The 27,057-nt window shown below is 45.9% G+C and overlaps 1 protein-coding gene across 1 annotated transcript in view; it reads left to right on the forward strand.

The window, feature by feature from the left end:
• The window catches only part of lama2 (laminin, alpha 2), a 91,557-nt gene that overhangs the window by 47,192 nt on the left and 17,308 nt on the right, over nt 1-27,057 (forward strand). Inside the window, exons 22-50 of the mRNA XM_057017877.1 lie at nt 2,797-2,903; nt 3,162-3,434; nt 4,073-4,253; nt 5,050-5,186; nt 6,476-6,607; nt 7,088-7,192; nt 7,397-7,540; nt 8,494-8,670; nt 8,776-8,961; nt 9,141-9,259; nt 10,549-10,666; nt 12,079-12,231; nt 14,137-14,261; nt 14,357-14,443; nt 14,517-14,710; nt 15,947-16,089; nt 16,551-16,649; nt 17,145-17,256; nt 20,096-20,258; nt 21,438-21,516; nt 21,596-21,727; nt 21,864-21,980; nt 22,090-22,253; nt 22,486-22,624; nt 23,225-23,327; nt 23,535-23,651; nt 23,977-24,159; nt 25,263-25,417; nt 25,613-25,756. Of these exons, the coding sequence (XP_056873857.1) occupies nt 2,797-2,903; nt 3,162-3,434; nt 4,073-4,253; nt 5,050-5,186; nt 6,476-6,607; nt 7,088-7,192; nt 7,397-7,540; nt 8,494-8,670; nt 8,776-8,961; nt 9,141-9,259; nt 10,549-10,666; nt 12,079-12,231; nt 14,137-14,261; nt 14,357-14,443; nt 14,517-14,710; nt 15,947-16,089; nt 16,551-16,649; nt 17,145-17,256; nt 20,096-20,258; nt 21,438-21,516; nt 21,596-21,727; nt 21,864-21,980; nt 22,090-22,253; nt 22,486-22,624; nt 23,225-23,327; nt 23,535-23,651; nt 23,977-24,159; nt 25,263-25,417; nt 25,613-25,756 (4,088 nt within the window). The remainder of the gene's footprint in view (nt 1-2,796; nt 2,904-3,161; nt 3,435-4,072; nt 4,254-5,049; nt 5,187-6,475; nt 6,608-7,087; nt 7,193-7,396; nt 7,541-8,493; nt 8,671-8,775; nt 8,962-9,140; nt 9,260-10,548; nt 10,667-12,078; nt 12,232-14,136; nt 14,262-14,356; nt 14,444-14,516; nt 14,711-15,946; nt 16,090-16,550; nt 16,650-17,144; nt 17,257-20,095; nt 20,259-21,437; nt 21,517-21,595; nt 21,728-21,863; nt 21,981-22,089; nt 22,254-22,485; nt 22,625-23,224; nt 23,328-23,534; nt 23,652-23,976; nt 24,160-25,262; nt 25,418-25,612; nt 25,757-27,057) is intronic.

Here is a 27,057-nt window from a genome sequence, read left to right on the forward strand (position 1 = left end):
GTCACCTGTGCACGTTCATCAGCTGTGGGTGGCTGCTGCCGTCTGAGCAACAGTTAGCTTTAGCGTCGCTTGGTCTGATGTGATCGAATGTGCACCATCGCGAATGACAACCAGCGTTGTGTTGCTGACATGCTTTACATGCCTGGATTATGGATTATTTGTGATATTAATATCTCCCAGCGCGGATCCAAAACAGGAACCGGTGTAGCCTTGTCAACCTACACTTATTCATAGTGTTGTTCCGTTGATACAGAAGGAAAAATAAAAGCAGGGCCAAAGTGATCAGAGAGGCAGTCAGAGTATTGATCCAAAATGATATTTGTGATTTAGAATTAAAACCAGTCATTTCAGCTTTGACCAGGCTCTCCGTCTCAGCGGGGGTGCCGATCCGTAGCTTTAGTGTGAAATACAAGTTTAGCTCAATGAGGCTATTCAGTGCTTTTTATATTAATTTACAAAAATGTTTTTGATACGCCATCTGCTATATGTGTGTGTGTGTGGGGGGGGGGGGGGGTGCTGTGGTCGACATGGCGACAGCAGCATGTTAGGGGGAGGACACACATAAATAATTAGATGTGGATAAGAAAGGTGATGGGGGCATAAGTGTGTGGGGGGGGGTGCATATGAGTATGCAGATGGCGATTGTTTGTAAAAGTGTAAAAGTGTCTCCTACTTTGTTTACGTTCCAACGGGCTCCTCACAAAAACCCAAAGCTAGATTTGTCAGAGCAGACACCTGGAAACCAACAGAGAGCAGTTATTAATGCGTCCTCCATAGCTCATTGTTCGGTAGTTGTTTCCCTTCTCCTCCCAGCTAAATGCTTATTGATTAATCAGACTGATCCATTGCTTTCCTGCAGTGCTGATCGGCTGCTCGTGTCTGGGAGACGGGTGTGTGTGTGTGTGTGGGGGGGGGGGGGGGGCGCTGTTATCGATCTGGTATCAATGACCACCAGGAATTATTAAAACACAACTTTCAGTCGGCTTCTGTCAGTCTGGCTCTGTCTGCCTGTCTGCATCGCTCTCAGGCTTAATGAAGTTTATTGAGTGGAGCAGCAGAGTTCAGGCGCAGCTCCATTTGTGTGCGATTAGACTGGGAAAAGAATCATCTTCTCTTCCTGGTGGTCATCAGAGCAGCCGGCTCTGTTTTTGGATGGATGGATGGATGGATGGATGGATGGATGGATGGATGGATGGATGGATGGATGGATGGATGGATGGATGGATGGATGGAGAAGACTTCAGGATTGCAAGGTATCTTCTTCACAAAGGACTACTTTTAGGACCAATCATCAACCCATCTGTCCATTTCGGATTTGGAGAGTAAATTGCAGCATCTAATCACTGGAACAGAATTGAATGCATTGTAATTCAATAATGTAATTATGCTTCCTCGGTGCCTGGCACTTAATGAATGCTGCAGACATCCTGAATACAGCCAATCAATAGTCTCTTTGAAGAGCTCTCAAAATCCTAAATCACCCAGTCAAATCAGCCAATCAACATTAGCCGAATAGCCTCTTTAGCAGTATGGAAGGTCATGAGGTGCAGTCAAGAACTGATCATCCAGATTTTCCAGTATACATTATGAAATGTTTCCACTGACTTTTGCCGACTTTTGTTTTGCTTCAGTGTTGCACCGCGATGTGTCACTGTCTGTTGCTGTTTACCTGACAGATGTCTGAGGAAAGAATAGAATGTCGCGAAAGTTGCGACTAAAAAGATGTTATTGTCACCACTGAGTACGAATCTGAAAGAATAACACTAGATAACGCCGCATTTCATCCCACTCCATGGTATTACGTGGTAGTGACAACACAACAGAGTCCAGATGGTCCCCTTAGGGTGAAGCTTCAGGGGTGAGAGACTGTGTGTGTGTGTGTGTGTGTGTGTGTGTGTGTGTGTGTGTGTTAGGGCTGCATGCGATCTGAGCACATGTCTGTCTGCAGTTCTGTGTGAAGTTGAATCAATGTTTGTGCTGCGTGTGTGTCTGAATAATTTTAAACCTGTGTGTGTGTGAATGTGTGTGTGAATGTGTGTGTGTGTGTGTGTTGGGGGGACATCTGTTGTACCTTGCTTTCTCTCAGTTTTCCTGCCCACACTCGCGTCCGTCCTTCTGTCTCTTAATGCTAAGACCACATGCGTGATGTGTAATGCTAATTTCTTAAGAATGTGTGTGTGTGTGTGTGTGTGTGTGTGTGCTGTTCCTACAGCAGTGCAACAGATGGAGGTTGTGATGCTCAGGTTTATGACTGTAAACAGACTCTTGTGTTGATGGGGTTGTGTGGGCGTGGATTCATTTAAATCAGTCAAGTCGCTGCCACTGAGTTTCACTCAAAATAGCCATTGTTGGAAAAACGCTGTCCATTTTCATCACAAGATGACTTATTAGCTTTTATTCTTCAAAAGATGCGAGATTTGACACTGCAGTGACAACAGTCGGAGAGGTTTAATGTTATTTAATTGGCCATTGAGTCTCTAGCTGTCTCCCCTGGCGTCTTTGTGAAGGCGGGTCACATCCCTGAACTCCCCACGGAACTCCGACATTTTTATCTTATTCGTAATAAATCAATCCACAAGAACATTTTCAGCCAGCAGGACGCTAATGTGCCAGTCAATATATACTCCTAAAGAGTTTAAACTGCCTCCGAAGTGTCCGACTAGACTGAGAAGAAGAGCCATTCTTCCTCTTGTGGTGATATGAACTCTGGGAACGGCTGGGGTTGTTTGTTTGAAACCCACACTCATGAAGGGGAGCTGACCGCAGACGTCTTGTCTCTTTTTTTCCCGCTCACAGCGTGTCAGTGTCACACTAATGGCTCCCTCTCTGAGATCTGCAGCCAGGAGACCGGCCAGTGTCAATGCAAAGAAAATGTGATTGGAAGAAAGTGCGATACTTGCCTGGTAAGGACTGCGAACATGCATTTCTATACACACGCACACACACGCGCACACACACGCAGCTGCCGTGCATTAGCTAGGATCCCATGTTTGTGCTTTTCTTTCTACTTCTACATGTTCAACTTTTGTGACGTCCGTACCACTTTAATCGGTTTGATTTTGGATTGCAGATCTGTTCTCTTCTTCTTTTTCTTTGCTAACCTGCTCTCATTGATCTCGTGTCCACACCCACCCGACACCTCCGCACCGTGATGGCTCCAGCCGACCTGCTGGTGGGACACAGGGCGCCAGCAGTGCGTGCACTGTCGCTGCAGCCCCCCCGGCTCTATTTCTCAGCGCTGCGATGACGAGGGCCGCTGCATCTGTCGCCCCGGTTTTGCGGGGAGACGCTGTGACTTGCGTCGCCGTGGTTACGGGCGGCGAGAGACCCAGAGGCCTGTGGAGCGCGTTCCTATTGAAGCCGTGCAGCAGAGATGGGGTGGGCCGTCCCGATCGGGGGGGTGTCCCCGCGGGGCGTACAGGCCCGCGGCAGGGGTAACGAGCACCGCATGTGGGTGACAGTGGTGTGTTTTCAGCTAACGTGTGATGCTATGGAAAGCACATGGAATATAGATGACAGCACAGACCTCAGTGCCTATGTGTCTGCATTTGTTGTGAGGGCTCGAGGACGAATGCATGGAAACGGCAGCATCAGAGCTCACGTGTGACTTTAGACACATTTTGATTTTCAGTATTATTTATTTGATTTTCGCTGTGACTCTTAGTGACAGTTGCTGTGTTTATGACAATATTTTGGGGTTTTTTTTAGATCCAGCCATATGCTGGATATATGTTTGGTTTAATATTTCATGAATTTATTTCTTTTTTTCCTCCTTTGGCCTGAGGCAACATTCTGGTTCATTATGAAAATCATCTTTGCCGGCTGTGAATGTGTCCGTCCTGATGAGCCGACTCACAGTTCTTTTAATATTAGCAACAGACTGTCAAACCTTGATGTAACATTCAGCTTGTTTGAAGTTGAAGACAAATAACTTCTTCCATCTCATCTTTCATCTTGTCTCTTCGAGCATCTGGTGTTGTTCTAATTTTGCCTTGGAATTCCGACAGCATGTGTTCTCCCGGCCCGTTTCTCCGCTTCCTGTTTACAAGCGCTGTTTTCTTTGCCTTTGCAGTCCCAGACTCACGGCCTTAACACGCGTGGGGTGTGTGCTCCGTGCCACTGTAACTCCTTTGGTTCCAAGTCGTTCGACTGCGACGAGATGGGCCAGTGTCGGTGCCAGCCCGGCGTCACCGGACCCAAATGTGACCGCTGTGCTCGAGGATTCTTCAACTTCCAGGAGGGCGGCTGCACACGTAAGCAGAACCAGCCAGGCAACAAATGTGTGGCTTCTTCATAGAGTACTGACCCACAAAAGATGTTTGTCGACATGCTGAGAGGATAAAAAGCACATAAGTGCTGTATTTCCTCTATTCACCCTGCATTTTCTACTGGGATTAGCGCAGCTCCCCAGAGTTAGCTAAAAGCTGTAGCTACATCAAAGCACAGCGCCAACATGTGCGTTTACATTTTTAGCAACACATAAAATACTAAAGGGAAACACGAGTTGATGGGAACATCTTTGAAGACTGAACACAGAGAATAATAATGATGCACAGACAGAATAATAATGACATTACCAGTAAATTATGGAATTAATGATTTCTCATGCAAGTTGGCTGGTGAACAAAGAAAAGAGATGATGATGATGATGATGATGATGATGATGATGATGATGATGATGATGATATGGGTGGACTGTTTTAAAATGATTTAGTAAAAGAAAATTTAAGAGCAAAATCCTGTTTTCTTAGATGCAAATAAAAAAATATTTTGCATCAGTGCCACATTCAGATTCTACCTCATAAATTGAAGAGGCCTATTTTCTTTCATTTCTATGTAGTTGCTGTTTCGCAGAAAATTAGAACGCTCAGAACGACAAAGGATGCAACAAATTTCTCTTCACTCCTGCTATTTCATTTCAAAAATAGAACCAATTTAATTCCTGTGTGTGTTTGCATATTTAATATCAGCCATCTTCTAGTGTGTGTAACATCCCCAGTATTCAAGCATAAACTACAGCACTGACCTGCCTTCTGTCGCCCTCTTTAGCCTGTCAGTGCAGTCATGTGGGCAACAACTGTGACACTAACACAGGACAGTGTATCTGTCCTCCAAACACCATTGGTGAGCGTTGTGATCGATGTGCTCCCAACCACTGGGGCCATGATATCGTCACTGGATGTAAGGTAAGCCCTGCAAGGAGGGGTTTCTTCTACACAGAAACCACATAAGTAAATTCATATCGCCATGAATCGTGCCATTGGGGGTAACCTAAAATAGCCTGAATGTTTTGCTTTACATCAAAAAATCCCAGTCACAATTAAAGCTGCTCACAGCAGCAGGCTCAGCTCTGTTCATGGAGCGGAAACATCTACTGAAACTTAAATTCAGTGGTGAGCCTCTGATTTTGGCTCAGATTCTCATAGTAGCTTTTATCAAACTTGAAGGTCAGACAGGTGTCCTCTCCGCTCACAGTAGCATTTTTATAGCCTTTTTTCACACAACTTTTTTCCTCTGTCTGCAAGAGAGCAACAGATGTCAAAAGACTCTGCAGCATCATCTTGTTGTCTTTTTTGTCTCGTTGCTACTTGATTTCTTTTCATGGTAAGTCCTTGTGTTTGTGAGTCATTCTCACACAACAATAAAAAGTAGTTATTCCACTCCAACATTGTTGTCTATTAACAAGGGACTTCAAGGGTGCAAGATGGAACTCTTAACAGTATCAGTAGACCTAGTGATTAGGGGAAGGAACATGCAAGTACCTGAGCTTTCAGTCTAACAACAGACTGATGTGAGTGAAAACATCAGGGCGCTAAAGAGGGAGTAGCCAGATCAGAGCGGCACCAAATGTGCAAGAACAAGAGAACAAAGGAAACACAGAAGGTACAAGACGAGACAGAACGGTCAATCCAGAGTTTAGACACAAGTGACACCCAGATCTGATGACTTGTTGATGACAAACTGTCCTCAGCAGGACGGGAAAAGCGTTATTATCATTTACTCCAAAGAGAAAGAGCTCTGTTGTCCTTTGGTGCTGGACATGATGCGGAGTGGACTGACATCTGCTAGATCATGGCCGCCGTCCCTGGGATGTCTGGTTCAATGGAATGGTTCAAAGGGGGGCGTTGATCTGAGAAATCGTGTCGCGGTTGTTTTGGTTGGAGTAACAGCGAGGAATAGCCGACCTCCTGAGCAGAGGTCGAAGCGAGCATCATGGCCATCGCGAACGAGAAATACCCATACAGACACGCATTCCAGAGGCTCCAGTGGGTTCTGACACCATGACCTTCAGGTGAGAAGGGACAGCCCCTCAACCCTCTGAGGGAGCACTGGCTGCGAAGGAATTCCCCACTGTCCCTGCTCTCCATGCCGATGATGTTGGCTATTGGTTGAAAAACCAACAACATGCTGGTTGAATTTGGAAAGATGTTGTGATATTTGCCATATCATGTGACACACTTCGTGATGTTTGCAGGAGTGTGGCTGCAGCGCGATCGGCTCCGTGAGCCAGCAGTGTAACGTCAACACGGGCTGCTGCTCCTGCCGCGACACCTACCGAGGAGAGAAGTGCAACGAATGTCGGATTGGATTCAGAGACTTTCCTCAGGTAACGAAAATACCAGCTCCATTTGGTCTTGATGGTGTGACTTTTTTCTCCATAGAACTGGATTTCATAATTAGTTTTAGTATTTCAAATGTTTATTTCAAAGACAAGGTTGGAGGAATGGATTTTTCAAAAATGATGTGTGAATAGCACTGAAAATAAATGAAAACCACCCAATTAACCTGTTGACAAGAGTTCGCCGAACATTGGCGGCCAGGTTTTTAAAAAATGTTTTCATTTCTCTGTTTTTGTAAATGTCCTCCTTTTGGGGACTCTCTTTCTTCAGTCATGTAGAAAAACCTGAATTTTTGTCTGAACTTGATGTTCCCACTGACACGGGAGCAAGGAGACAGGAACGTTTTCATTTTGCAGTTCATGAGTGTGGCGCAGCATTAAGCCTGGTCGCGCTCTGCTAGCTCCTGTCCACCTGCTTTACTGCTGATAACAGAAGGACGGCTTTGTCCATGTCCACATGTCCCACAGTGCACCCAGTGCGAGTGTCACTTCTCAGGATCGGACAGCCAGACCTGCGACCCAGAGACACAAGTGTGTGCATGTGCTGATCGAACAGGAAAGTGCAGCTGCAAGGTAAAAGAAGGATGGATGGATGATGGATGATGGATGGATGATGGATGGATGGATGGATGATGGATGATGGATGGATGGATGATGGATGATGATGGATGATGGATGGATGATGGATGGATGATGGATGGATGATGGATGGATGATGGATGATGGATGGTGGCTGGGCTCTCATGGTTTTCCCTGACATCTGCCCTCTGGTTCCAGACCAACGTTGAAGGCCACAGCTGTGGTGCCTGTAAGCCGAGCACCTTTGGGTTGTCGGTGAAAAACCCCCTGGGCTGCAGCAGGTGCTACTGCTACGGACTGACGCTGTCGTGCTCGGAGGCTCCGGGGCTGATCAGGATGTGGGTGAGTGGACGGTGGTCGCTCCTCCGCAGCAGCTTCCTTGCTGAGTCGACAGGAGCGACGCTGCATCTCACCAACGGTTCCTCGTTAATCATCATCGACATGCGACTGACTTTACATTTGATCCCATTAATAGATTCCATCTGTTTGAAGTTGTTTTTTAAAAAACGGGATCATAGAAGTGAAGGTGTTGGGCGTTATAATCGGGTCGGAACCGCGCCTGTTGATCAAACTGGCCTCAGGATCACTGGATAAAAAGGAAAAGGCAGATGAGGATCATTCTCAACATTCTTCTTTTATTTATTCAGGAAAAAACAACAAAGGAGGATTTTTGACAGGCTGCTCTTTGTAGAAAAGGTGGTAAAAATTGAATCGCGTCAACCCTCAATGGCTGAGTGGCAGCGCACTTTTGCTGAAGGACCTTCATCAAGAATATCTGTCATTTCTTTGATAAATTAACCTCTGAGAGAGAAGCAGATTCATTTAAAAGACATTGGCTTCGTCTACAGTCAGCAGACAGGAGAGGAGGGTGGACAGTGAGGGAGGCAGAAAAGGAGAAAAACATTGAGTTCATTGGAAATAGGGAGATTTTCTCTGAACCACTGAATCGTGAGATTACACTGAGTGTGCGGGACACACACACACACACACACACACAATCTCAACCCCACAATGCAGAATTCATGCACAATTACATACATCACACAAAGAAACATAAACAGTACAAACAGCAGCGACGGGACGCTGCTGCCATGGACAACCGTATACAAATATATTATTTTCTTTCTTTGAATCTCAGCAGACGAACAGATGTGTTTTTGAACAAGATGATGGAATTGCTCCTGGCCGGGCTTTATACGTGCTTCTCTGCTCCGCCACGATGTATCGCCACGGTTACTGTTCCTGGAAGATGGTCGCGTTGGACATCGCTGAATCGTTGCTGTTTTGTCCTGTAGTTGACCCTGAAGCCGGAGCAGACAGTGCTGCCCCTAGTGGACAGGAGCAACACTGTGGAGACCCGGAGAGGAGTGAGTTTCCAGCACCCTGAGATCCTGGTTCATGCAGATCTAGTGGATCCTGCTCTCACTGAACCCTATTACTGGAAACTGCCCGGGCAGTTCAAAGGCTCCATGGTGGGTTGGTCCGAAGCAAAATTTATCCGAATGCTAATTTGCTAAATCTGTTCCTAAACCCTCCCGAGTGGTTGTAACGTCAGGAGACACTTGCTCTTGTTTTAGATCACAGCTTATGGAGGACAGTTGAAATATGCCGTGTACTACGAGGCCAGAGATGAAACGGGCCCTTCGTCCTATGAGCCTCAGGTCATCATCAAAGGGGGCCCCAGCCACAATATCCTGATGACCCGTCACGTACCAGGACTCCAGATTGGTCAACTCACTCGTCACGAGATTGACATGACAGAGGTAGAGTAGGACTGAGCCGGCGCGTTGGAACCTGCCTTAAACCAGCAAATACGTGCGATCCAATAACGTTTTTGATATACGAGCACTGTTACCAACGGCAGGCTAAGCATTATCTGTGTGTGTGTGTGTGTGTGTGTGTGTGTGTGTGTGTGCGTGCGTGTGTGTGTGTGTGCGCACAGCATGAGTGGAGGTACGCAGATGGTCGGTCTATGACTCGAGAGGACTTTATGGACATTTTGTTCTACGTGGACTATATTCTAATTAAGGCCTCACATGGAAACTTGATGAGACACAGCCGGTGAGACACACACACACACACACACACACCACACACACACACACAATCTCAACCCCACAATGCAGAATTCATGCACAATTACATACATCACACAAAGAAACATAAACAGTACAAACAGCAGCGACGGGACGCTGCTGCCATGGACAACCGTATACAAATATATTATTTTCTTTCTTTGAATCTCAGCAGACGAACAGATGTGTTTTTGAACAAGATGATGGAATTGCTCCTGGCCGGGCTTTATACGTGCTTCTCTGCTCCGCCACGATGTATCGCCACGGTTACTGTTCCTGGAAGATGGTCGCGTTGGACATCGCTGAATCGTTGCTGTTTTGTCCTGTAGTTGACCCTGAAGCCGGAGCAGACAGTGCTGCCCCTAGTGGACAGGAGCAACACTGTGGAGACCCGGAGAGGAGTGAGTTTCCAGCACCCTGAGATCCTGGTTCATGCAGATCTGGTGGATCCTGCTCTCACTGAACCCTATTACTGGAAACTGCCCGGGCAGTTCAAAGGCTCCATGGTGGGTTGGTCCGAAGCAAAATTTATCCGAATGCTAATTTGCTAAATCTGTTCCTAAACCCTCCCGAGTGGTTGTAACGTCAGGAGACACTTGCTCTTGTTTTAGATCACAGCTTATGGAGGACAGTTGAAATATGCCGTGTACTACGAGGCCAGAGATGAAACGGGCCCTTCGTCCTATGAGCCTCAGGTCATCATCAAAGGGGGCCCCAGCCACAATATCCTGATGACCCGTCACGTACCAGGACTCCAGATTGGTCAACTCACTCGTCACGAGATTGACATGACAGAGGTAGAGTAGGACTGAGGCGGCGCGTTGGAACCTGCCTTAAACCAGCAAATACGTGCGATCCAATAACGTTTTTGATATACGAGCACTGTTACCAACGGCAGGCTAAGAATTATCTGTGTGTGTGTGTGTGTGTGTGTGTGTGTGTGTGTGTGCGTGTGTGTGTGTGTGCGCACAGCATGAGTGGAGGTACGCAGATGGTCGGTCTATGACTCGAGAGGACTTTATGGACATTTTGTTCTACGTGGACTATATTCTAATTAAGGCCTCACATGGAAACTTGATGAGACACAGCCGGTGAGACACACACACACACACACACACACACACACACACACATATACAGTAATATGCTGTAAATATACACATGCAGTATTTTATAGGATATAAATGTCATTTCTGATCACAAGATAGCCAGTTTGATGGATTAAAGGCACATTTTTAGCAAGGATCATAATTTCTTGATTTCTCTGTCTTGCAGCATTTCAGAAATCAGTCTGACAGTAGCTGAGGAAGGCAGACCGAGCGAAGATAGCGAGAAAGCGCATCAGATCGAAAAGTGCGACTGTCCCATCGGATACTCGGGGCTCTCCTGCGAGGTGGGTGCACCAATAAGTGTGTGACAGTAGTGTGTGTGTGACAACAGCACAAAACTACACAACAAAGTTTCAGTAGAATCAAAAACCAGTTTTTTTTTTAAATTGAGACCAAACATTTGACCATTTTTGTGGGGATTTAAACTTGTATCAACACAGTTATGCAGAAGGGCCATGTACAAAGTCTACGGATTCAACAAAAACACATGAAATAAAACCGTTTTGGTTCTATTTGAAGCACAAAATGATGTGGAGGAGTTTGTCACTTCGGGGCAGCGTGCAATCACTCCGAAATAAGCTCAAATCGTGCACGTAGCCTTTTAAATTACAGCCATTAATTACTGTCTGAGCCGGAACTGTCGAGGGAACGGGCGCTTTTTGTATGCTGCTTTCACATTTTGCAGGTCACAGACTCTGCCTTTAATAGCATCTCCCAAATTTCCAAATTTATTTAGCTTTAAGCTTCTGCAAGGCCTTTCACACCCTCCATTCTCTCCTTTTATTTCCCCTTCGGTTCGCTGGGATTAAGCCTCAACGAGTGTCTCTTCCTCTCAGCTGTGATTTTGTCGAAGCAATTGACTTTCAACTGCATCCAGCTCCTTCTCTTAAGCCACAGAAATCATACGGCGGTGACTCAATCTGGAGTTTAATGAGGATTTTGGAGAGACAGCTTATGAGACACTGAGGCAAATAGTTCTGGGCTGCTCCGCTGGATGGCGGTGCCTGGGAGACATTGAGGTATTATTGTTGCTTCCCACAGGAACGCACAAGTTGCCAGCGCATTTTTCAACCCGTCTATAACTTTGTCAACTATCAATCGGGATGCAAAGTAGTAGCAATTTAAAACTACATCGCCCCTCCACAGTGAGCCTCCGTCCATAATTGAGAAGGTACAGATACGACTGAAACGGGGCCAAATGGAAGGTGAGCAGCAGACTAAAGCTACAGCTGAAACGATCAGGCCACAGAGGCCTGAAGAGACAGATGGGCCTCCTATTTGTAGCCGCTGTCATTGTTAATAACGTGGTTTTAAACAGGCCTTTAGCTCAAGCTGAGGGAACAGATGGCCCTTTAAATGGCCTTCATTAATTATTACTGAACAAGAGAGCGTTACCTTGCAGCTACCTACGTGGGCATGCAGGTGTCAGCGGGGTCTCTGATGTGAAGGTGGGTGCACGTACGTCTGAAAGGTACCGAATGCAATCAATCTTAACTGAGCGTGCGTGTCAGCGAGGTAGCGCCCAGCTTCCCAGGAATATAACATTTAGTAATAAGTGTGTGTTTGTATTTTAATCATTTACAACGCGGCATAAAGGATGCCTTAAATGTTGACTGTATATTTGTTATATCTGCTATCTGTTGTTGGATCCTCGCCGTCATTGTCTTTCCTGTTCTGTGTCTCCGCGCACGAGCAGGAATGTGCTGCAGGATTCTACCGCCTCCGGGCCGGTTGGCTGGCGTCTGCTCCAGCATCCAAGGTACCCACAGCTGCTGGCATGGGCAGCTGTGTTCAGTGCCAGTGCAGTGGGCATTCTTCCACCTGTGACCCCGAGACGTCCATATGCCAGGTACCTGTGTGTGCGTTCAGGGGCTTGTGTGTCTTGGATGAGTGTCAGCCCTGTAATTAGCCCTGTAATAATTAACAACCCCTGGCTTAGTCATATTTGGGGAGTTTCGTCTCCTTGAAAGAAACTCTGCACAGAGGAAACTGGTGTAAATCCAATCAACTGAGACAGCTAACGAGGAACCATTCAATTAGGTGGCTTAATGCAGTTAGAGGACAGCTGCACAACGCAAGCAGTCAAATAAAAAGCTGTTAACACTTGTGTACGGACCAAAAGCTGCTGGCAGCTTTATTCTCCAGCAACCTTTATTAACAATTGATATGTTTTGTGCTGACAGAGGCTGGGAGTGGTTCACCTTTCATACGTTCATCTCATTAGCTGTGACAGACCTTCTGTTTATGGCTCGCAGTTGTAAATGAGTGGTGCCAGAAATCAAAGGTCTGATATATTTCCTGATATAGGAGCAGGCACCATTGTCCTCATTAGCTGTAGAGATTAAGAATCCCCTTTTTTCTTCATCAATTTGTTTCTTGTTTGTCTTTTTTAACGCTCTTTTTCATCGGTTCATTCTTTTCCACTGCAAAATTTTTGTTTTCCTGCCCCAGTTTGAAGGATGTATCCATCGTCTGGCTTTAGTCATCCCGCCAAGGCTCCATCTCTCACCTGAAATTCTTGCCATTTCTCAGCGTGTTTCATTCTGCCTGAAAGCTATGTTTCCTCTCCCGTTCACATCCCAGCATCATTAGCATTTTTCTAACCAAGCGGGCTAAATTGGATATGCTAAACGAGTTTGTTTCCTTGGTAATTAGCAGTAACGAGCAACACAGGAAGTTAATGGAAAAGACTTGCCTTCTTAGAAAAGCAACTTCCTGTTGCTCTGATTGAAATTCCCATTTCCAACAAATAAGACAAAACTCAGAATGGCAGGGAGGTCAAAACGGGGGAGGTTGGTCGGGTAATTACGAAGCTCAGAAGCACAAAATCAACGTAAAAATATTTATATTCAACAATTTAAAATACATAAATAGTGTTTAGAGTGTATGTGTCTGTATTTTGACAAACAAATGAGTATGTTTGCTGCCTGCCCTGCAGAAAGAAGCCTTATTAAACTCTCTGACATGCGAAAGTGCACCTGTCAACTAAAAGCCGGCTGTCCGCTGCTCTCGAGGCGCCTCAGCACGCAAGTGACCAGAAAACCACTTATTATGGCGGACGGATGGCTACATTTCCTCCCAGACATTACCCATCCAAGATATTTCTGTGTTTGAAGGTCCGAGAATGGCTCAGAAAGTGTGGGTGGTGGGAGCAAACAGAGTAATGACTTCCTGGCTGCTGCAGTCGGGATGCTCAGCAATGAGGAGCCGCTGCCTCTGTGCAGCCTACTGACAGAGCCACTGTCTCGGGGTCTGCTATATACAGCTTATATACAGCTTATATGCAGTTTATAATGCAGCTTATATACAGCTTATATACAGCTTATAATGCAGCTTTTCGGTGCTAATATAACACAAGCAGCAGGTAATGACACGCTCCCAAAAGCAGCTTGTACTTGTCATCTTAAATTGCTGCATATCAAAAACTATAGGGCGAGATAATTGGAAGCAGTTTGTTAAAAGTCAGCGTGGGACAATCCCTGTGGTCTTGTTCTGTTTGTCAAGGGCAACATTCAGTTGCAACATGCAGATTATAGTGCCGCCAAAAGTGCGCTTACTGTGGTTTGAAAATGGGATAGTTAGCAAAACACTTTAAGGGATTAGCAGTTTAGGTTGTAATTGTATTACCCTTTATGCAGAAATAATCAAAATGCTTCAATGAATGAGGGTCGTGTGGGTTAGGGAGGGAAGAGAACTCTAAAGCAGTGCCTTCGCAGTAACAGAGCGCAACAATCCTGTGTGTTCCCGCACACAGAGCTGCCGTGACAACACAGAAGGCGACCGGTGCGAGCGCTGCGCTCCGGGGTTTTACGGTGTCGTCCGGGGTTTCCGCGATGACTGCAAGCCCTGTGCCTGTCCCCTCACCAACCCAGAAAACAAGTACGACTGATCCCTTTTGGGTTGTCTCGAAAGCAACAGGTTTATTCTGCACATGCCAACATGTGTTGACCTTTTTTTGTCCCGCGTATCAAAAGTTTTAGCCCGACTTGTGCAGCGGAAGGATTTGAGGACTACAGATGCACCGCCTGTCCCGAGGGACATGAGGGGAAATACTGTGAGAGGTGAGACAGGAGTCCAGTCCTTCCAGTTGCCTTAGGAAAAGGATACCAGTGTCCCCCCTCTGTGTCCCTCCAGGTGTGCCACAGGTTACCACGGTGACCCAAAGAGCCCAGGCGGGCGCTGCGAGGAATGTAAGTGTTCCGCGTGGGGGGCGTTGCCTGGACCGTGTGACCCCGTCACAGGCCAATGCCGCTGCAGGGTCGGGGCAACGGGACCGTCGTGTGACCAGTGCATGGAAAGGCATGTGTGTGGACCCACTGGGATCATCTGTAAGACCAACTCAGAACTTGTGGCTGCTTTGTTTTTGTCACATTTGTGTTATTTTAAAACTAGTTTGGAAATAAGGGACAAGTTACAAGGTTTTAAGTAATTGGAGGATAAATGTCAGTATTGATCAAAAGCCAGAGAACCTGCGCTAACAGCTCATTTGACAAAGCTCTCCTCTAATGATTGAATTCTCGGTTTCATGGTGATCAAGCTTCAGACCTCCACATTCCTCCTTTCTTTTCGTTCTTTCTGATCCAGCCATTGTGGGGCACACTTCTGATTCTTACATTGTGTAGACGAGCACAGGCTCTGCTCCGGTCCTGATGGCAGATGGGATGAATAGAAAAAGTCAAGATTAAAGTAATTTTGAAAATCATTCAGTGCAATTTGCTGCTAATGTAAAATGAATATGTCCATAATGGTGAGGCCACGTTGAGGCCATTAGCATGTCTAGAGGTAGGAGGACATAGAAGGAGAATTTCTAGGAGGCTGACATGAAATTGCCACTCTCACAGAGGAAATTGCTTGCTCAGGTCTGTGTTCAGACACAAAGACTTTGTGTTCAGACACAAAGCGCGTGTTCATAAATTGGGGGCGCTGGTGCTGCGGTGCACCCTGGCACCGCACAATAATGGCAAGTCCTGGTGGTTTCCACAGAGTGGAGCGGTCGGGCTTTTCACTCGTGGCAGACTGATTGCGTTTGGCCTCAATCTTTCTCCCGTTCTATCACACACAGCCCAACTCTCTGGGATTCAGCGTTACTGACGGAGAGAAGGAGGGCTGCTCTGGCATACACCTCAGCGGGGTGTGCGCTGTGCATTTACACAACCTGTGTGTTTGTGGACGCACGCATGTGTGCAGGAAGGCATTGGTGTGTTTGGGTTTTTGTCAGAGATTGATGGGGTTGAACAGCTTTTATTTTATTTAATTTATCTTTGATTTCCCTTGTCTGGAATTTTAATTCCTGTAATAAATCAGCCTCCAGCTACAGAGGCGAATGTTGTACACACACAATGCAGACAAAAAGTGTGCGAGTGTGTGCATTCCCTGATCAGTGCATGTGTAAGTGTGTGATTTAAGCCTGCAGTGTGATTTCTTAATGGGTGCTCTTTTCTTTTATGCTTCATGCTTCGACAGGCATGTTTTCCTGATTCCACTAAAACACTGTTAAAAAAATAGCCAGCCTGTCAACATCACACACCCTCACAACACTCCGCGTCCTTGTTCTGTTTTCCTAGCTTGTGATGATGAATGCTCAGGCCTGCTGATCAGTGACATGGATCGTCTGTATCGCATCATCGCTGATGTCACGCTGACCACCCCTCTCCCGCCACCTTACAAGCTCTTGTACCGCTTCGAGAACATGACGGAGGAGCTGAAGGTAACCCCGTTTGACGTCCTCACTTCTGCTATCATCCGTAACTGCGCGGCCTCCCCAGCCTTGAAATGCAATTTTTACACTGGACACAATAAACAGATGTGCACATTGTGAGCAATTGTGCATTCTCTTTTCTTTTTTTCTCCACTCACTCATTCTGAATGGGTCAGAGGAACATTAGCATGACCATTCACATTAGCTTTAAAGTGTTTTCAATGTCAGATCTGTAGTTTTCTATAATTGCCTCCATTATTACAGCTTATTGAGCATTAACACCATCAAGCCCAGGGTCCTGGAAAAATTATAAATTCACACTTGACCTCCTTCCAGTGAACTGTAATAGGACAGTATGGCTAATTTTTCTTTAGGTCTTGCACTACAGGCGGGTTAAAAGTCTAGCCGTGGGCCAAACTCTGTCAGTCATGTCTGTGTAATTCCTTCATCTCTCTGTTTCTCTCCTGCAGCACATGCTGTCTCCTCAGAGAGCTCCAGAGAGATTACTGCAACTGGCTGACTCCAACCTGGAATCTCTGGTCATTGAGATGGACCAACTGCACAGCCGAGTACACACAATTCTCTCTCTTTTTTTTTAAATCGCTGCCTTTTTCTTCCCTCTTTTGTCATTTTTCTCACCTGCTTTCTCCCTCACGCAACATCATGGAGGAGGAATAGACTTTGTAAGGGAAGGAGACGGAAGCTAACAGCACGACATAGCTAAGCATCATTCAACTGGCTGGCCCTGAGTTGTCTTTGTTTATGTGGCCTTTAGGCTCCTCTAAAGAAATATTAAACATACCAACATATGTTGAAACCCCTGGTTCATGTCTGGAGAAAAGAATACAAAAGCTTTTTTCTGTCCAGTTTTTTTTTCACTGTTTTTTTTTTCACCAAACATGACACACACACATCAGCTGTGTCAGCATCCGGCTTCCTCGTCTGGTCTCCAGATCTCATCCCGCTTTTGTCCCGACATTTACGCTGCCTTCGTTAGACTCCAGTCGATGTCTTAACTAATTCAACACTTGTTTGTTATTTTGTGTGTGTGTGTGAGCGAGCAGGCTACAAAGGTGTCTGCTGATGGAGAGCAAGTTGAGGATGACGCTGCCAGGATCCATAAACGAGCCGAGGAGCTGGAGCAGTTTGTCAGGGACACGCTGCTGAGAGCCACAGGTAACAGGAAGTGCGCTGCCTCTGCACCCGGTATCTGACGCTAAAGCGAAGGCGACGGACTCGTGTGGCAAATTCAAGTCATTGTAATAGTGAACAATGAACGTAAGAACGTGAGCGGGACGCCGTTTCAAGATTTAGAAGAGGCAGCTTTGAAGCTTTGAGTCAAAACCTCCTTTTCCCTCCTCATTAGAGCAGTAATGAAAATCCCGAACACAATGGCTGGCAGCTCTCAGTGCCAGCTGCTCGCCTGAACAATAAAAATGGCTCCAGCAGGCTGCAGCCTCCATAACCTTGACGATAAGCGTCACCCACTGGGATAATAGAGTACACCGAATTGCCCTGTTGTGTTTTGTTCGCAACTAGTAATTGAGCGACAGTTGTGGGAGGGTCACCGCATGTGGCAACAGGGTGCCCCAGTGAAACCATGTGTGCTCGTTTGGAGCAGAGCAGGCGAACATGTCCTGAGACGCGCACACACAACGCACAAAGGCTTGGAAATATCACTTCCATGGGAGTATTTTTCACATCACATCAGCGCTTCTCCTGCTCATCTAAAGGGATATGACTGCTGAGCCGTGGCCACTCGGGGTTACCGCCATTTTAGTTAACATTTATGTTTTTTACCACAGTGTTCGGGCGCTTGAAGCGGTGCCAAGTGGACAAAATCATTCCCGACGGAGCATTTGTGCACAGTTTTGTGAAGATGTTGCGATAATAACAGGAATGCCGCTCGCTGGGTTCGAGGTACAAAAGTCAAGGAAATGTTGACAAGAAGGTGAAGGTGCCAGTCGGGCTCATTTCAGGGGAGTTTTTGCAGTTTTTCTTCCAGGTTGTTTGGAAAAAGGTTTCCACAATTCTGCGCTGGTTTGTGTTGTGGTTACCACCAACTCCCCGAAAACCAAAATAATGAGAGCTAAGAATCAGACAGTAACGTTGTAGAACCAGAACGTGGAGCTGAGCCAGAGCGAAACAGTGGAAGCCCTTGAGACCACAACAGACTCCTCGTCCTGCTCGCTCTCCTCTGCAGGTGTGAACAGCAGATAGGTGTTCTCTCCCCCCTCGGTATCTCCCTCCTGCTGGGGCAGCTGCCCCCCCCCCCCCCCCCCCCCATCCTTCTCTGCGTGATCAGAGTATGATGGAGTTTTTTCTCTCCTGCAACGTGGCAGTCAGAAAGAAAAGTCTGAAGGGGCTTGTGTAACGCGTACAGGTGGTCCCGGTCCTTCAGATCAAGAACGTGATGATCGCCACATTATGGGATGTCTGGACCTCTGTTTAAAATCGTCCATCCCTCTTTTCTCAGTGCGCTTCTTCAAAATTCTCCCCGGCGAGCATTTTCAAGTAGAGCGCAGCGGCAAAATGAACACGCGTATCAGACGCTGCCGTCTAATAACAATTAATAATTCCTCATCGAAAGTTCAATTATGAGATTGTTTTGGCTGCTGGGATATTTAAATTTTTTTTTTTTTAAATAAGAAAGTTACAGAAGCAGCATATTGTGAGTGACTGTGATGAAACTCCTTGTTGTTGCTCCTGGCGCTCTGGCCTGCTGCCTAATCACAGTAGGACGTTAGAGTGTGTGTGTGTGTGTGTGTGTGTCTGTGTGTCTGTGTGTGTGAGAGGGAGAGGAAAAGTGTGTGTTGGGACTGGCTAGATGATTGAGAGTAGTAATTACAGACTTAATTAGTGGCTATCATGAGCACGTACAGAAACACACCTCACACACATATACTGGTGTTCAAATTCACACAAACTTGCACATGCATTCACTCACACACACACACACACACACACACACACACACACACACACACATCCAGGCAAAAAGATTAGTCCGATCCCAAGCATGTGGGCCAGTGTTTACCAGATACCACAATATGATTCCATCCACATTTAAGTGTTTAATTGGCTTTTAAATACCACTATGTAATTATAAGGCTGTAATACACACAAACAAGCACAGAGGCTCAAACGTGCACATATACGACTGTAGCACGCATGCACAAACACACACACACACGCGGCACAGCTGTTCATTAGCATGATGGCTTTAGTTCTGTCTTGGTCCTCTAATCACGCCACGTTTACATTTCAAATAAGTAGAAATGCTGCATTGCTACAAAAACATCCAGGCCCACCCACACACTCACACACACACACTCACACACACAAACACACACACACACACCTACAAACACTCAGACACACAGTTGCTTCAGCTTGCTTTAATCACGCCAAGTTAACATTTCAAATGAAAAACACACGCAGCCAAACAGCTTGCTGTATAAACACAGCCATCCCATCCACACACACACACACACACACACACACACACACCACACACACACACACACACAAACACCCACTTAACCGTCCTCATTAATTCCTGCAGTATTATTCAAATGAGTCTCGCAGTATTTTGCTGCAGTTTCATCATTGATTAATTTGAGATTTCACTGCCTTTAATTTGATAAAAGCAAGATAAACACGGGTTTGCCAAAATCACAGCGTTTGAATAGTGTTTAAATTGGGCTTACGAGTGTGTGTGTGAGTGACTGTGTGTATAAAGGAGTCAAGATCAAACCCACTGACGTTATTTTTCTGTCTTTCTGAGAAGCGAAGCAGAGGAAACATCTTTTAAGGCTGTAGATCGGATCTCTTTAGTGCTCTGTTACTGTATGGACTCCACATGGGATGTTGTTTGAAGATCTGCATGACAGTAACAGAATTAGTTATATATTTTCAGAGTTATATATATATTCCAAGCCTAACGTTTAGCATCTCACAAAGCCATTTGTTCTTCCGGTTCCTGACAGCAGTCTGTCTGCCTGTGTGTCCTCAGACCTCCAGCTAAAGGCAGCAGAGGTGAACAAGACGCTCTCGCGGAACGATGGGAGTCCAGACAAAAGCCTGAAGGTGATGAAGGAGGACATCCAGGCGATGCTAGCTGAGATGAGGAAACGACAGCTGGCGGGGCAGAAAAGCATCGCCGAGGACGAGCTCGAGTACGGTCACGCACAAACAAACTCAAAAGCCCACGTGCGCTACGTGCATGTGCACCGTGGCATTCGTCCCGTGTTGTGCAGACAAAAGCGAAGGTTCTAACCAAATAACAGAAAAGAGCGGAAGCCCTGCACGCGTCAGACATCAGGCGTTCCACAGATTTTTCGTCCCATCATGCTTCCCGCTCGTCCTCCAGCTCCTCGATGAGGTCGATGGGTTGATTCGCTGCATGGCTGTAGGGGCAGAAACAGACAGAGAGCCTCAAACAACAAAGGGGAAAAGAAAGGTTGCAGCAGGAGGAGAGAACTGACAGATGGACACAGAGTTGCAGGGGCAAAAACCACCAATTGCAAGAGGCTCAAAGAGAAACTGCCACTGTCACCAAGCTGTGCCTTTGTTTAATAGTTTGAGCCCCCAGGGCAGCTTTTATGCAGAGCCATGAAGCACATTCAGCACCGACTGTGAAATAGCTGCTATAGTAGAAGAAGAAGTGGCGCTCTGGGCATAGAGTTGGGATGTTCGCTGGGCTTTGATGGCGAAAAACGGTCTTAAACATATAACATTTATACCCTAAGCTCTTCCCATGTGTTTCTGAGTTGGTTCTATTTTACGTTCAAAAGCAGCCACATTCTGAACAACGGTAGGGAGGACTGGGTTTTTTAAATTCTTTCAAATAATTATTAAATGCATTAAAAAAGAAAAATCTCTACTCAAGCTTAGCTCAAACTGGGCTAAAGTGCGCTGTTTCCTGCAACCGCTTTTGTTCCTTCAGGATTTCAAAAGGCAGCACACTGGGAGCTGCAGTTTGGAGCTGCGGACAGACAAAAGTACAGTTTTAGGCTAAAAGTTTACAGAAAATTGGTGGAGCAAAATTAAAATGGGAAGACGTGGACCACTTTTCCAAAGCTTTCTGCGTTTTAAGACATTTCATTTAAACTTGGAGGCTTTTTGGTATTTCCTTACTTTAACAGCTTTAGAAACAGAAGCTGGCATTTAAAAAGAGAACAGACTGTAACATTTATATAACCTAGTGTTTATTTAAAAGTTATAACAAATATGAGTTGGAAGGACGTCAAGAGTGACGTCATCCAACCCTTCTTGTGCTAATTGGAGCCACTTTATGGGCCATGAATGAGTGAAATTATCAGTTTTCCAAATGTCAATATTCTAAAATTTTTCAGGCTTGCAGCAGAGTTGTATCAAAACGTGCAGAGGTTATTTGGTGACCCCCATCAGTCCACTGAAGACTTGAAAGTAGAGGTAACATCCAACCTCTCCTCTTACCTCCGGTGGCCTTAAATGAACGACCTGACTGACGCCTCTTCATCCGTTTTCTTAGATAAAAGAGAAACTAGCAGATCATGGCGGGAAGCTCCAAGAGGCCCAGGATCTTCTCCACTCGGCCCGGGGAAATACAAGGCAGGCTGGCTCGCTGGCTGAACAAAACCAAGCTAACCTCACAACCCTGGAGGTGCTCATGTGCACAAACTCTCACCAGTTCACGAGTCTTCATGCTAGCTGCTATCATGAATGCGAAAATGCACCCGTTAGCAATGACGTAGTGAAAAGGTCGTCATAATGTCGGTGTGTTTTTTTTATTTCTGCAGAGAAAACGCTCTGCGGTCAGTAAAGTGAAGCAGGAAGCCCAGGAGGTCCTGGAACAAGGGGAACATCTGCTGGCTGAAGCGAACCAACTCTCTGACAACATAAACAAGGAAGTTGAGGTGCACAAACACTGCTGTCTTATTCAGCCTGTTTTGCATTCGTGTGTTTCGTTGTTTTTTTTGCCTTTATGCCAGCAAAGTGAGCAGAGATTGTGTTTTCTGTCTGCAGGAGGCGGAAGAGATGGAAAAAGGGCTGAGTCCACTTGGAGAGCAGCTAGAAGAGAGAGTCAGACACCTGGCCGACGGCCTGGGCAACGGCCGTCTGGCTAATCGCGTGCTGGAGGCGGAGGAGCACGCGCAGCAACTGAATGACTCTGCTGCCATCTTGGATAGGTACCCATAAAAATAGCAAATCAAAAGCACCACTTATATGTCCTAGTTGGCCACTACAACATGTGTTGAGCGCTTATTGGGGAGATGTGCTCGTGGATGTATTTGTGATTTCAGACATTGAATCATTTAGGTGTAAATTTAAAAAAAAAAAACTGAATGAATTCGCTTTGGTTCTTCGTGCATATAATTCATGTTCATATTTTATACACTATCTCTCCTCTGTCCCTCATAGCATTTTGACCGACGCCAAAAGCGTGTCCCTCAATGCAACTGCAGCCTTCAAGGCCTACAGCAATATTAAAGCAAACGTTGATGCAGCAGAGAAGGAAGCAAAGGCGGCAAAACAGAGGGCGAGTGAGGCCCTGGATCTGGTACGTGGCCTCAACAACCCTTTTCTGTCAACTAATAATGCTGCGCAGATGCATTGCTCCGCGTGTAACCCATGTTGCATTCAGGCGCGCTGTCAGTATTGTAAATGCCAGGCACCATCTGTTCCAGCCGAGGAAGTGTGATGTGAACCCGGGAGTCGGCGTGTTCCGGCTCCTGTTTGTGTGTTTTGCATGCAGCAACAGAACTGCAAGCCTGAGGTTTCAATCGGTCATGGCTGAGAGATCAAAGCACTTCTCTGTCCTCCTGCCCCCCCCCCCCCCCACACACACACACACTCTCTTTTATTATGATGACCACACACACCTGACATCTCTCCTTTCCAACATCCCACAATGCTCACAATATTTATTTATTCTTTTCTATCTCTCTCTCTCTCTCGGGTGCTTTTTGTGAGCGTTTAACCCTGTTTGAGGCCACTTCGTTCTTAATTTATGGGGCTCTTTCCTGTTTGTATGCCTGCAAATTTAGTGCAAGAGACAAAAGGAGACGAAGGATGGACGTGAGGAGACGTGCTGCTTGCTAAATAAACCCAGATTTTCAAATGTGAACACCTTCCGTTCCGATTTGCACCTTTTGTCTAGGCTTTGGGCCCAGAGGTTCCAGTCAGTGAAGAAGCTCAAAGTGCCCTTCAGAAGAGCCACAAGCTGCTAAATCAAGCCGAGCAGCTTGGAAGTGACGTCAAAGGTAACGATGAGATCGGGTTCTGCAGGTTGATGCAATGCTTCGACCAATAATCCCCACAAAACGATGCCGACTGTCAGTGGTGCTTAAAAATGGTGCTAAACAATTCTATTATCTGTGTGTGTGTGTGTGTGTGTGTGTGTGTGTGTGTGTGTGGTGTGTGTGTGTGTGTGTGTGTGTGTGTGTGTGTGTGTGTGTGTGTGTGTGTAGAAAATGGTTACAGTGTGATGAGGCTGAAGGGCAGAGTTAAAGCAGCGCGAGACAGAACCAAAGACCTGCTGAGAGCTGTCAATGGAACCATGGAAACGCTCATCACCATCCCCAACGGTACAGTAGCGCCTGTGCACGTGGGGAACGGCTGTGCGTGCGCGTGGGAGGGAAGTAAAGAGAAAGTGGATCGATATCTCTGCGCTCAGAGGTCAGACGCTCCAGCAAACCCAACTTGACACATGTCAGTACTCACGCAGGAAGGCAACAGAAGTGCGGCGACGGCGAGGTTATCGGGTCGATCTGCTGTTGGGGATCGCGTCCTGACCCGGGGGTCAGAGCAACGTGTTAGACTGAGACCGAGCCGTGTTGAACGCTCTATGCTATAGTTCATATATGGATTGTGCTGAAACGCCGTCCGTGTGTCCGTCGTGTTGTTGCACAGACACGGCGGCGAGGCTGGCGGCCACGAAGGCTGTCGCGGCAGATGCTAACGCCACCGCCATCGACGTCCTGGAACGCCTCGGGGAATTGAACCTACACCTTCGCGGACTGCAGAGAAACTACAGCGAGCTGGAGGACACCGTCAAGGCGGCCAATCAGATGATCCAGGATCCAGAGAAGAACAGTGAGCTACTTCCTAGTGGGAATCTGTTACTTTGAACATCGTTAATTACTCCTGTTTCTTTAATCCTGAATCACGAATCTCGAAATGTTTCCATACTTATATTGTTTATCGTTTGGAACTCTCAGTAAAGAACTTGTAATCGTCCCCTTTGACTCTATATAATTAGCACAGTTACATCTGGAGTGCTCATTTTACAGCTTTATAACAGTTTTATTTACTTCACTTATATAAACTCTTTACATACTAAAAACTTCAAAACGAATCAAAATGTTCCTCCAATCTAAAACCTCATGTAACTTCCTTGGACATACCATATGAAGATGTGTACAGCTTTTTTAAAATGGTACGTTTGATTGACACCTAATACGTTTCTCCCTCTCTCTGTTTTTTCCACCCCTACAGCGATCAGTATGTATATTTCTCTTATCTTAATGTAAAGCTGTTTACTAGTGGTGCACCAAAACATGTTGTGATAATTCAGGATTCTACATTATTTGTCCTTTTTTCTGCCAATGTGATAGTTTGGCCGTTTACTGAAATAGAGTCGTGGGACCAGGTGGAATTCCTGAAGCTTTAATGCTCTTTTCCTGCTTTAAAGCTGAATATTTACACTTTCCTGGATCCGTTTGTCGCCCGTCTGTCTTAGAGATGGTGCAGAAATATCCTGAATGTTCCCCTTTCTGCCAGGACATAATTAAATGGCCTTTTTTCCTATTATAGTGTGAATTTCCGCAGCAGCATTGGAGCACCACGTATCAGTTTTATTGTTCACAGCTACACCGTAAACATTAGTTGCTTCTATTAATGCTTCTGTTCGGCTCTGCACAAAGCATGGAAGTCTATCATTTATTCCCTTCTCTCTATTTTTCCTTAGACTGCCAACATTGTCTCAGATTTCAGCTTTTGTACGTTAAAGACAGGCGCTCTTTGAATGCTATGCTAATGTTTTGCTTCTCACAGGCTTCTCGGTTTCTCACCTGCTACGCGCACTTTCTGTCCTTTGAGTAACTGAGATTGTCCTCATTCTTTTACAGCTACACTAAGCAGCATTGTGTTAGCAGCTTCTCCTGTATGCTTACTGTCCCTCTTCTAACCCCACACAGTTCACGCTGCAGGAGCTAAAGTGAAAGATTTGGAGGACGAGGCTGACCGGTTGTTGGAGAAGCTGCAGCCAATCAGAAAGCTGCAGGATAATCTTAGACGCAACATCTCGCAAATCAAGGAACTGATCAATCAAGCCAGGAAACAAGCTAACTCTGTAAGCTGTTAACCAAACAGCATGGGATTCTGTTTGTAGATCCATTTTTAATTTTGAGCTTAAAAATGCATTTTTAATTGAATTGAATGGATCCATACCTGCATTTTAAATCAAAGTCTCCATCTTTCAGTGAAATAATCGTAAAGATTCTGGCAGGCCTCTCAGCAGCTGATTTTATTTGTCTTTTCTTTGTAGATTAAAGTGTCAGTGTCATCGGGTGGTGACTGCCTCCGCAGCTACCGCCCCGATATACGGAAAGGGAGGTACAACACCATCACCCTTCACGTTAAGACCACCACACCGGACAATCTGCTGCTCTACCTGGGATCAGCCAAGTTTGTAAGTCGCTCGTTACGTCCTTTCAGCTTAGTCCGACACAGCCGGGTTCTCAATTTAAGGCGTAATCACACCAAAACTTTAGTTTTAGCTGTATTCATAAAGATTTGGGAGGGTTTTGCTTGATATTAAAAGTGCAAGAAAGCTGTTTTTAATTTAAAGGTGTATTTTGCAATCTCGTGCATCATCACTTTCATAGTACCGACAAACATAGTACCCCCCCCCCCCCCAACCAGCTTGTCAGTGATTGGCTGGAACGTGGTTTGACATGTTTTGGAGCGCCGCTTGTCCCCCTCGTGTGTGTTTTTGACATTTGCCCCTGTGTGGTCTCCAGAGACTTGATTTTTCAGAGTGCGTTCAGGGGGCAGGCAGCAGGATCAAGGGGAGATTTCAGCCATTTGAGGCAAAAATGAAATGATGCTGAAATGTGCTGAACCTCGTCGTGCACCTTAATCATACTTGAGAAATTTTGTGGCAAAGGCACATAAACAGATTGTAGAGCGGCGCATCCTTCTCTCTTTACACACACATTCTCTCCCGGAGTGATCTGAAGTTAGAATAATTTATAATTAATACTCAATTACAGCCATAAAAATATAGCAGAGCGCTCTTTACAGCTGATAATCTTAAGCATCTACCATGGTGTTAGGTGTTAGCCACGTCTGTGTGTGTGTGTGTGTGTGTGTGTGTGTGTGTGTGTGTGTGTGTGTGTGTGTCTCAAGGAATAGCTGCAATTAACATCAAGTATATGTTGGTGTCGGCGTTAGCTTGATTTCCCTCGAGAAATTATTGCTTTGCTGCCTCTGACTGGGAAGCGGAGAGTGTGTATGCATGTGTGTTTCCCACTAATATTCAGTAATAGTGGAATTCATCATGAATGAAAATGCTTTGTTTGTGTGTGGGGGCACTCCAGTAACATTTCACTAATAGTATGTAATTCTAGTTGAATAATAATGATGATGCCCTGTGATCTCTGTTAATGAATAATCGACATTACCCTGGAGAGACCAGGAGGACACGTGTGACTTCCTAATAATCTCTAATTGTGCATAATACTGTATGAATTGTAATGGTGTGTGCCCGCCTGTTTGTGTGTGAGAGTGTGTACTTTGAAGACAGCATTTAGATGACAGCGTATGCTCAGAAGACTCTTGTTAATTTTTTGGCTCATACATAAGTAATGAGGGCATTAATCAAAATATGGCAAGGACGGCGTGCAAATCCACTTACAAGCAAAGATTTCATACTCTCGCAGAGACCAGAGCAAATGTGTTGTTCATCTTGATAATGTCCTGCGGAGCGAA

Source organism: Takifugu flavidus, chromosome 19 (assembly GCF_003711565.1).
Source record: "Takifugu flavidus isolate HTHZ2018 chromosome 19, ASM371156v2, whole genome shotgun sequence".
Lineage (NCBI taxonomy): Eukaryota > Metazoa > Chordata > Actinopteri > Tetraodontiformes > Tetraodontidae > Takifugu > Takifugu flavidus.